This window comes from Sander vitreus, chromosome 5, assembly GCF_031162955.1.
Source record: "Sander vitreus isolate 19-12246 chromosome 5, sanVit1, whole genome shotgun sequence".
Classification (NCBI taxonomy): Eukaryota; Metazoa; Chordata; class Actinopteri; order Perciformes; family Percidae; genus Sander; species Sander vitreus.
Genome location: NC_135859.1, coordinates 31259052 through 31271266, shown reverse-complemented (window position 1 = coordinate 31271266; position 12215 = coordinate 31259052). Strand labels below are relative to the sequence as shown.

Below are 12215 nucleotides of genomic sequence, written 5' to 3'. Positions count from 1 at the left end.
AGTTGCGAAGGACAAACTGGCGAACTGAAACCTCCGCGAAAAAGTCAAATGAGTTTTAATCAATAGTAATCCTAATGTTATACAACAACCAGTTATATTATACCTGTGTGTGTGTATTTCTTGTATTATAATGTTGCAGCTGGTAAAGGTAAAGCTAATTTTAATTATTTTATATACTGCTGGGTAGCTTGTATATTGTTTATTTTAATGTGAATCTGCAAATTAACTAATGTTATCAAATAAATGTAGTTAAGTAAAAAGTACAATATTTGCCTCTGAGTGAAGTAAAAGTGTAAAGTAGTTAAAATTGGAAATACTTCAAGAAAAAGTACCTCTAAATTGTACTTACCGGTAGGTACTTGAGTAAATGTACTCAGTTACATTCCACCACTGTTAATCCGAGTCAACTGTTATATAACACTGTTTACAAATCCCATCCTGTTTAAGTATCTGCTGTTTTCTGCATTCATTCTACATATAATATACATATGTATGTAAACTTAGCACAAAAAGTAAGGAAATTTGTGTTTGGTAGATTATTTCTCTGTAACTATGCTTTTTGGCAATAAATCTTATACCATTGGAAAGCCTGTTTAGTTCCCTTTCAAATGGTGCCCCATTTGTAAAGAACATGCATTTGTGGGATGAGCAGCAGCGCTGAGTATGTGGGTTGCGCCCATGAAAAATTTGCCAAATCTTCTCTGCCAATGCCAAACAGCTTATTCTGCCATTGACTCGTTTGGTGTTTGGTGGATTGGATGATTGAAGTTTGAAGAAACAAGACATCCTGGCAATTTAACAATTTATTTATTTCACAAATAGGAGCCTCAGTAGCATGTGGAAGAACCATACACAGCCACAACAGCCTGGCACCTCCTCCTCATGCTGGTCACCAGCCTGGTCACACACTGCTGTGGGATGGCATCCCATTCTTCGACCAGCATTTGTCGCAAGTCGTGGTGGTTGTGTTGGTCACTCTGGCACGAACAGCACGCCCAAGCTGATCCCACAAGTGTTCAATGGGGTTGAGGTCAGGACTGCTGGCAGGCCATTCCATCCTCTCCACTCCCACATTCAGGAGGTAGTCTCTGATAAACCCCGCCCTGTGGGGGCGAGCGTTGTCATCTTGGAGGATAGAGTTCGGTCCCAGACTGTGAAGAAATGGGATTGCCACTGGTTGCAGAATCTCATCTCTATATCTCTGCATTGAGATTGCCTCCAATGATGACAAGCCTCAAAACAAGTGTCAATAGCAACAGCAAAATAACCCGTTTGGCAATGGCAGAAAATATTTGGCAAATTCTTCATGGGCGCAACCCACATACTCAGCGGGGCACCATTTGACCCACATACTCAGCAGGGCACCATTTGAAAGGGAACTAAACAGGCTTTCCAACGGTGTAACATTTATTGCCAAAAAGCATTGTTACCACAGAAATAATCTACCAAACACAAATTTCCTTACTTTTTGTGCTAAATTTATACAGTCATGTGAACAAATTAGTACACCCATGCTAAAGTTGACTAAAAAGAGGAATAAAAAAAAAATCTTTAGGAAAGTGATCTTAATGCCTTAATTAAAAAAAATTAGGAAAAATCCAATCTTTAAGGACACCAATTTTCTTTGAGAATAAATAAATGTTCTTCCTTAAAATACAGGGGGCATAAGGTGGTTTGATGGTTGTATTTCAGTTAGCCTAATAGCTGGTTTGATTTGCATTGAGAGATGATTTTATGGAAAGTACCCCATGCCAATCTCTAGGTATGGTGAAGGGGATGTGATGATGTGGGGGGGGGGCTATTTTAATTCCAAAGGCCAAGGGAACTTTATCAGGATGCATAGTATCCTGGATCCATGAAATAACTGGCCTTTAAAAATAAAAATCTGCCTGCCTCTATGGGAATTTAACATAGGGGTGTACTTTACTTATGCCCCCTGTATTTTAAGGAAGAACATTTATTTACGATACATTATTCATTCACAAAGAAAATTGGTGTCCTTAAAGATTGGATTTTTCCCTCTTTTTTTTTTTTTAATTAAGGCATTAAGATCAATTTCCAAAAGATGATTTTTTTTTATTCTTCTTTTTAGTCAACTTTAGCATGGGTGTCCTAATCCGTTCACATGACTGTATATGTAAGAACATAATACATTTTGTCTCTTAGCTCTGCAGTTTTATCTATTCATGCAGATAGTGGCAGCGTTGGACAAATCACACAGCTCTTATTTCTACTCGACTCTGTACATAAAGAACAGACTTGAGACACTCAAGAATTTGCATTTTTATTTGCATCAAAATGGTCCATTAAAACAAGACTAAAACTCCTTTACAAAATAATTAAATCCTAATACCTGGATCGAATTCAGATTCATTCAGAGGCCCTTCAAGCATTGATTAAAGTGCATTATGTCGCTCATCTTTTTCAAAGCCCTTGTTTATCCAAGTATAAATGTAATAAAAAAATAAAATAAAAAAAAACAGTGTGCTTTTCTGTGAATTAAACATCTGCCCTTAACCTGAGGTTAACATTAAGACATTTATACCTTTAAAGGCAAAACCATCTACACACATAATCTGAACAAAGTTATGTTTAAGTCTCAAACATCTACAGTGACTTGAGTACAAACTCCAACCTTGTTTAAACATTTCACCAGACAACTATATTTAGTGTTTCATAGCCACATGTTAAGGCCGTTGCCTGGTGTTAGTTTCCCCACCATGAACACACTCACTGCATTTCAACACTTATCAAATCGCACATTTGGCTCTGCAGTCAGGAAGCATGCAGCATTGCAAGTCCTCTCTCCCTCTCCTAGAGAATAAAAACAATAAATAAAAGGACAGATGGAAATAAATACTCCATTGTCGGTCACACAAAATCTTGTCATCCAATCATTCATTCATCTGGACAGGGGTGGAGAGAGATCAAACTCACATGTGCAAAATCCTCTCATTTTAGGGACACAATCATTTCTTATTACAGGCATAACTTAAATAATACAACTTTTCAAAAAGAGCTTAATAAATGCTATATCTGCCAGGTAAATGGTGCTCTGAATAGGAGTAGTTTTCAGTAGCGTTGTGTAACACTAATGCTGGTGACGCATCGAACTGACCGACCAAAGCTTAGTGTCACACAAAAAACACGACGCTTGCTCAGGCACCAAAACGGTAGGAAGAGCAAAAACCATTTGGTCCTCGATTAACAAATCATCCACATCCCTCATGTTTTTTGTTTCAGCTCTTAAACACAAACGTATTCACACACACACACACACACACACACTAAATAGCAGCAGTCACAATCTTGACATCCTGAGCTCACAGAGTCCATATCCTCCACCTTGGCCTTTCCAACGTTCCAAGTGGCCTTTCTCATCTTTCGTCAGCTGACATTCACAGAATGATATCGTTCCACAAACCCCCCCAGCGGGGCCAAAAGTCCACTTGTCACATTCAACAACATGACAATGAGAGGGCTAGTTTCAGCGCGATTTCACTCCCAGCTGTGTCTTCATGTGCTCATATACCACGTAGCTAATGCTGACGGCGGGGATGACTTTGAGGAAGTTGGGGGCCAGGCCTCTGTAGAGCCCTGTCGGGCCCTCGGTCTGCAAGATCTGCTTGAAGAGACCAGACATTGTCACCTGCTGGTTGCCCCCTGTTGCAGCTGTAAAAGATAAAAACACAACAGGTTACACTTCAGATGATCGGAGAAATATTACTGTGACTGAAGAAGATTAGGAGCTTCCTTGTTTGTCCCTCTTTTTCCATGTCAAAAATTCTCGGGACAATAAATCGATAAAGTATTTGCCAGTTGATTTACTGGTCAATTGATTAATCATTACAGCTCTGGCCCAAGTTTTTAGTTTTCTTAAGCAAATGCCAAACAAGATACTTTGAGGTTCAAAAATGCTTTAATTGACAAAAGGTGCAGTATTTGTGGAGCAGAGGCCTCACCTTGTGCTTGCATGCGGGTGCGGACCAGGGCCAGAGGATAACTGGCGAGCTGACCGCAGGTGCTGGACACCGTGCCGCAGGCCAGCAGGACGACCACGCCCGGGTTGGTGTCGTTGGTGCCGTACTGCTGCAGGTAGCGGTTCTTTAACGTCTGAGGAGGGGAAACCACGAGATGAGAAAAAGAGCAACTTCTTTAAACCTACGCTTGTGTATATGGCTTTTGTGGCAGTGTTATTTCATTCAGATGCTGTTATGTATCTCAGTTTGGTGCAGTTTTACATTCGCAGTAACACTTTTTATTGTGCGAAGTTAAAAAAGACAAGAAAAACTGTAAATGTGGTTAATTTGCAGCTGAAAACATTGAAATTCTCGCTCTGATTAAAAGTGGTGTCACAATAATAAAAAGGGAACGTGTTGAGTTCATTAGTAAGAAGATGAACTAGGCTAAGAGGCTAAAGAATGCGAGACAAATAAACCCACTGAGATTTAGTGAATGAGTGAGTGAGCGAGCGTTATTGCTCACTGCTCACCTCGTACACTGCCAGGTCGATGCCTGCATAGGGGATGATGCCCAACATGTTGGGGACGTAGCCTTTATAAAACGCTGCAAGTCCTTCTTTCCTGAAAATCTGCTGCGCACAGTTTAAGATACCAGAGTACTGCCCGGTCTTCCTCAGAGCAAGACGGGTTTTCAGGACCTGGGACAGATACAATAAAGAAAAATGTAAAGAGTTTAGTTGCCAGTTCCTAAATAAAGATTTCCTGATGCTGCTGCTTTTTTTTATTTTTATTTTTTTATTTTTTAGAGCAGATGTAATTAAACTGATAATCACCTCCATGGGGTAGATTGTGCTCTGGGCGATCACTCCGGCCAGAGACCCGGCAACAAATCGCTCCACGATGCTCAGGGTCTCCTTTTCGCTGCAGATTAGTTGTTTAATCTAGAGAAGCCAATCGAGAAAGAAAATATATTAATATGTGAACACCAAGTGTCATAAATTACACATTTGAGTTACAGCAAGCGTCACTTGTCATACCTGCTCATACGCCATGAATTTGAGGGCCGACTCGGGGGCAATTTTGAGGATGTTCACGCCGTTTCCGCGCCACAGCGACTTCACACCACCCTCTTTGATCATCTGCATCATCCCGCTCATGATGCACATGTTGTTGGTTCGAGATCCATAAACCTGAGAAGGAAGAAGTCGTCAATTAGATACAATCATCATACTATTTGGAGACCTGACTTTGTTTTAAATGGCTTGCGAAAGACATATTTTTATTAAGATGCCAGATGAATTTTTGGGTATATCGGGCACGGTGCCATGTAGGCCCAGGCATGACTTTTGACCCCAAACTACGCCAACAAGGTTTGTTTAATTAGTCACTGGGGAATCTAACCTAATCGATAGAGGCTCAAAGTCGACTTTCCACCTGACAACTGACGATATCAGTTCCACTGACACAGATCGGAATCTGCGCAGATAAGACCTTTATCCCAGTTATGACGGTGAAGTTTACGCAGTCGAGGGTGAGACGACCCAGTCATTGGTCGGCGGAGTGGCCTGGCTTTAACAGTCGTCAGTGCCTGGACTCTGGCCCCCCCCAACACTCTTACACACCGTCTGTTAAACATTAGCTTGTTTCTGGCCCTTAGGTAATCTAGTTTCTTCTGGATTGCGCCACCTGCAGTTACGACAACGAGCTTAATTTTGGCCTCAGGGAGAACCTAGATTTTTAGGGCCTAAATCTTACAAATTCGCCAGGTTTTTAGAAAGATTTACATTATGCCTGGGTGGCTAAGCAAAATGGCTGAAAACTGGTTCATATCACCCCACATGCAGATGATAATTCTCTACTGTAAGGTAAGAGTTTCCACAACTTCATCGACCCGCTGCCATGTTCCCAAACTTTCTCACGGCCTGGAAACACCACCCTTTCCCTGATTCCAGTGCCTTACCTGCATCATGACTTTGAGTCGATCCAGGGGAGCGGTGAAGGTCCTTGAAACAGCTCCAGCTCCTCCACCGGCGACCAAGTGCCGCCACAACATCCCGGTCTGCTTCTCCTCTACAGTGAACTCATCAGGCACCATAAGGTTCTCCCCTACATCGAATATCTGCCAAGAATAGAGAGACAAGAGGAATTAGTACTTGGAATGATGGCCCATAAGACTAGTTTCCCCTTTAAGAACATTTGTGGCAGCCCTGTCCAAAAGATAGCAGACTAGAAGGGCTCAATGTCATGAGATGTTTTAGTAGAACTTCCATTTATTTTTGCTATTCGTTTGTCTTCACCATCAAGAGCTGTCATTTAGAGTTCATCTTCTTAACCAAACATCCAGTTAGACAGTAAAAATCTTCACAGGTGGCACCAATAACATGCCGCTCTGCACGAGTACTGTTCCGAACAGTTTTCTTTTGGGCAGCACATGCGTCACATTCCCATGCCACAGTAACTAACCACTGTGGCTGCCATTTTGCACCAGATTTGTTTTTACAGACACCCCAGCAGGTGGAGGTCATGATTCAACCGATCTCAGTGGATAAGCATGGACACGCTGTACTGCTTTGAAATCTGAGCCATAATGTTAATGAGGCTCCAGTAAGGTACAGGGCAAAGTCCATAAGGACACAAAAATCTATCTAGGTTAGGTTACAACTTGATCGGTCTAAATCTGCAGCATTGGATCTCTGGTCCCCTTTTAACAGGAGTCTCAAATTTGACCAATGCTTGGCCTCCCAGGAGGGATATCTCCAGATCTATTCTTAGCCTCGTCAGTGTCCCCTCATTAGATGGAACAGCCATGACATAACACCCCAGATCACACCTACCTCGCAGCATTGCTACATCATTGCTGACTGACTGTTGCTCTCTTTTACATAAGAGCTAGACGAATGGATAAATCCTTCCGACATAATCCTCCCAGAAGGGGACCAAATTGCGTTCATAGCTTAATAGGGGCTTAATTGCTGACGCACAACATTGAGCCCTTCAGGGAATTTGCTCTTTCCCAGACAGGAGGACTGTGAAACACCCTATGCACTTTGATTAGTTCCAGCTTGAGGGAAACCATTATCGAATGCCCCGATACAGTTATCAGATCTAAGGCTGGGTGAAAATAGGACATCAGAAGATTTATGCAACACCAACTTCTGAGAGATAGATAGATATCTATCCACCCTTTTTTTCCCCCCAAAATGAAGACAAACTAATAATTCAACTTCCCTGTGAAAGTTCTGGTAGTGAATTGTTACAGCTCAGCTGTCTCTACACAAGTTCCCTTTTGGGCAGAGACTTGTGGTTTCAGTGCAGACTGTTGAACTAACCGTGGAGTGTTTCCAGTAGAGGATGATCTCAGGAATGTTCTCCGTCTTCTCCACCAAGGGGAAGTTGCTCCAGTCTTCGCTGCTGATGGTTATCATTCCATTCTTATCCATGCTTTTAAAAAGAGATGGATAAAAACAAAAGTAAGACATTGAGCGCCTCAATCCATCAATCCAGGATTGCAGTGGATGAAATGGACAAATGAAATTACCTCTTAAGGGCTTTCTCCGCATGCTGCGTGGAAATATGCACACCAAGGTCCTTAAGAGACTGCATGAACTCCTTAGGATCAACGTGGCCTTAAAAAGGAAACAAAGAAGGGTGTAAGAAAAAGTTGTCTCACACTGTAGGTGAGCTACTGACAACGTGAAAGATGAAACCAAGCTTCATATGCAACGTCTGGGTAACAGCCTCATACCTGCATTCTTCTTGTTGAGACTTTTCACCACAAGCTTCAGGTCTCTCTCATAGTCCTGCAGATAGTGAACAAACTCCTCAAAGTCCAGCTGTCCATCTGCATTACTTTCTTCCCTTTTTAAGGTTTTCTGCACGGGGGGAAATATACAGGCAATGAGACATGGTACTTCATTTTGAGTAAGAAAAAAAAAAAAAAAAAAAAGACACTTTACAGAGAGTAGGTCTAGACCACACTCTATAATTTATAAAGTCCCAACAATTCTAGTAATTCCCCCCCCAAGAGCAAGCATTCCACACAAAGCGTCAGGGAGAAACCACAGACGCAGGTGACATGTTGCAGTGGTATGCAGAGAGTCATTTGCACAAACATTTAAATAATTCACTTTCACTTATGGAATGGGTACAGCTAGTTCTGAATGCACTCTGACATCCTGTCTGACTGTCAATCCTGCAATTCTGGCTGAATGTGACTGGAGGTTTAAACCGTGTCCTTGCTTGTGTTTTATGACCCCACCGGACAGCATTATGACCCCATTTGCTAAGCCGAAATGCTCTTGGTGTTCTTAAATTACTGGGATGACGTCAGTTACTCCCAGACCAGGAAGGGAGGGCTAGTCAAACTCTAGTCTCATCTGTGACCTGAGCTGCAGGCTGACCAGCCAACAGCTTTAATCCAGTCTAAGCTCACACCTCCTGAGCTAAAACAAGACGAGGACAGGACACAGGCAGTCCTCCAGCCTACTGACAGTTCAAACCTGACCCCGCTGCCCACAGGGCAGGCACATGGCTGTCACACTGTAATGATACTCTTGCAGGACATTCTGCTCTCCCCTGCAGCTCACATTAAACTACCTGCACAAGTTCATCAATGTGACTTCCAGTACGGCAAAAGGAGTTATTGTATGTCAAATCTGAATTATTTTGCTATTCCTGTACTAAGTGACAAGGTTTGGTTAGTGTTTATATGCTTATACTGCCCTTTTCCTAAAGGTCTGAAATACCAGAGAAAAAGTATGGTGGAAAGTGGCAGTTGACTTTGCTGGAGGCACAAGATGCTAAATTAAATTGTCATATCAAAGTAGCTCATGTTTAAGTTTTTTTTTTTTTTTTTGCACATGCAATCAGGTCACGAAGAAAAATGTCAACGCCTTAACTTCTGACCGGTCAGCGCCAGGAGGAAGGAGCATGAATCACAGCGCAGTGCAACCTTTTAGCACAAAACTCAAGATCAGTTCAACAGTTGGAATTGCATGTGTAAGTAATAAGTAAGTTAAAGCTGTGTGCATTTCTCTGTGGATTGAGGGTTTCCCAGTATATAGAATGCACTTCGACCTGCTTTATAACTAAAAAGGACTTGGAATTCTCACTTTTTACAAACTCGAAGCTTTTAAGTACAGAAATTGATTGACATGAAATCAGACTCATTTGAGCATAACGTTACAGTTGCATAATATGGCAGCATATAATGACTTCACGTACTTTTCAAATTCACCAGCAATAGCATAGCATAGCATACATTCGGTTTTAGGGTGGATATTCCCTGATTGAATTAAGGTCTGTAGCCCGCGCTAGGTTCAATTCAGCAGCGACTTTTCTGGAAGCCGGCTAGCTTTGCGGCCTAGTCGTAAGGTCTTTCACTACCCCATGTTAATATTTCCGGCGCCCGGAAAGAAAGGATTTAGTGACGGTCAAAGTAAGGAGATTTAAAGAAGCAGGGAATTGCAATTGTTGACATATAAAGCGATAAGTAGTTAAGCGTTTGGCCCCCTCACCTTTCGCCACCTTTGGTAGGTTGAAAACTCCTGGGACGGTAGGAACACGCTCAGTTGGTTAAAGAGAGACTTCAGTTCGGACGGCAATCCGTTAGATTCAAAATATTCCACTTCAACCGGGTCTGAGTTGGACACGGGGACGTAAAGGCACAGGCCGAGCATGTTTGGCTTCGGAAAATTTAAAATAGACTACAATAAATAAATAAATAGCCCCAGCGATGTCTCTACTCCACGGGGTAAGAGAAGACTGAAACGCCGGTATGGAAACGCCGGCTTGTAAAGAATGAACCCGTCATGAAGGCCACGCCCATTCCCGGTTCTATATCTATGGTCCCGCCCAGAGCCATAGAGACATCACTCTGGTCCCGCCCATGTCCCGCCGGCCAGAGTGATAGAGAAAGACATTTGGCTCTGCCGCCGGCATCCTAACGTCATTTTACTACTGACCAATCGCAGAGGCCTCCCATTGATGGGCTCGGCTCGATCCCGCCTTCATCTTGCGTAAAGCAACGGAGAATGGCTAGCCAATCCTGTTACCCCTTTTAGCCAGCTATGTGAATGATTGACCAATCCTGTTTTTTGTTTAATTCAAACCGTGGCAGAAGGATTGACTTTAAAATTAATTATTAATTAATTATTAACAGTCTATGGACAGAAGTGGACATTAGGGGCCATGGACTCCTAAAACTATTGATAAAAATTAAATATAAATATTATAGGCTTATATGTTATATTTATTAATTAATAAATTATTTTTTTTCATGAAAAATTAGGTTTTAAACCTTAAATAGAGCCAGAAAATTTAAATTTAAATTTAAACAAATTAAACAGAAGCTTTTGGAAAGCTAAAATAGTCCTGATCTGTCTCTGCGACCAGTTTCCTTGTTGATGTTACCACAGATAATAATGTTACATAATTTATTTGCCCACTGAGTGTGAAGTGGTTACATTTAGGCCTGACCTCTCTGTTAAAGGCTCGAGGGAGGGATGAAGGCTGAAATAAACTGCGACAACAAGGATGAGCGCCAAAAGGTGCTGAAGGAACGCCAAGTGCTACTGCAGAACCTCACACATGCACACACACACACACACACACACACACACACACACACACACACACACACACACACACACACACACACACAGCTACATTCTGTGACTTCAAGTTCCAAAGAAGGCAAGTTTTCATGCTGCAGCAAAAAGTGATATTTTAGACAATATTGTACTTTGGCCCGTGTACTTCTGTATCATAAGACAGTTGTTATTTTCCCAGTTTAGTGTAGTGGCCGGCACACAGCCCTCACCCTGAACTCCGTCCATAAACAAAGTTCTGTCACACAAATCTGTTTTCATCTTTTGGACTTTTCCTTAATTTTTGCTTTGGATAGTTTTACCTCTTACATCCTAAAACAGTTATTTAAATTACAGTAAGCCATTTGAAAAGTTTAGAGGTGAAATGTCTCCAACTAACTAACTAACTACTTCTAATGGTCTTATGTGCATTTAACTATATTTTCAAAGATCTATGTTTACAGTCATGTCAGCAGCTTGCAAACTCAACAGTTCATTAACACAGAATGCAGTTAAAGTCCAGTGTGAAACAAAACATGTTGAATCATCTGCATCACTCAGCTGAAAGTACATGATAAATGCTGCGATAGAGACACACTTTAACCTGTGGGATCACACAAACAGTCCAGCTGCAGCAGGATTAATTCAGGGGAGAGGTGAGGGGGTGTAGTCTTATCAATGACAGGGAAATCTCAGCGTGGTACAACCCAATGATCTGGTTGTTGTTTTACTCAGAAAAAGTGCAGTTTCACAGTTGGATGATGGTGTTTTTGTGGTTGTTGGGACAAGTAGAGATTAGGACATTCCTTATCAAGGTTCACTTTGTCTTTGATTCACAACATTTACAAAGTCCAAAGACATAGTATGTTGTCTTTTATGCAGAGGAAAAACAGGGACTAATATTATTAACAATACCTAGCCATAGTTATATAATTAGTAGTTATATAAAAATACAATAGAAATCGACCTTAATAAACTAACTGAGCTTATACTTTGACCATACTAGTATAATTTAATTCAGTCCAATTGAAAATATTATATTTTTTTCTCTGTACTTTTACTCAGTCTATTGAGAAGGTAACTTAGCTTTTTTTTTTTTTTACCGCAATCTGTACTGTGTACAACTGACCATTAATATTAACAGTCTATGGTCTTGACAAGATACAGCATCAAAGTTAATATATTATATATATATTATTAATAATAGGCTACAAGTAGATGGAGCCATTCTGCCTTTCCTTCAGTACTCTGCTGCTCTCTGCTGGGTGAACAAGAGCCTGAAGTCTACTTAAAACTCAACAACCTACTGCTTAAATACTTTATTAGCGCTTGTGAAAATGTACATTTCTTCATCAGATATCACATAAATACAAGTATAAAAATATTACAAAGATAACTCCAAAAAAATATTATTCTGTTGTGATACAGCCTAATAAATAAAACACCTTAATGTGGTCGCTAAAAATCATAGATTATTACGTCTGCTCAGTGTTCAGTGTATTATCGTATGTTTGTTTTTTTCCTTTGTTCACTGATGATTCAAAGCTTCAATAAACATTTCAATATTAGTTATTTATTTTGATTCATTTAAAAAATATGTAATAAAGCTGGTAGGCCTAATTGTGCCGCCTTCAGTACTATCGGAAATATAGCAATTAGGAACAAA

General features: G+C 41.0%; 1 protein-coding gene across 1 annotated transcript; it reads right to left on the bottom strand.

Annotated features, from left to right (window-relative positions):
* Positions 1–2270: 2270 nt before the first annotated feature.
* On the bottom strand, positions 2271–9749 carry slc25a25a (solute carrier family 25 member 25a). The gene is made up of 10 exons (XM_078251462.1): positions 9479–9749; positions 7708–7834; positions 7501–7588; positions 7292–7403; positions 5923–6081; positions 5000–5152; positions 4796–4903; positions 4493–4660; positions 3963–4113; positions 2271–3672 (listed from the first exon to the last, which is right to left on the bottom strand). Exons 1-10 carry the CDS (start codon positions 9638–9640, stop codon positions 3488–3490), a joined length of 1413 nt encoding a protein of 470 aa, XP_078107588.1. The 5' UTR covers positions 9641–9749; the 3' UTR covers positions 2271–3487.
* Positions 9750–12215: the final 2466 nt, after the last annotated feature.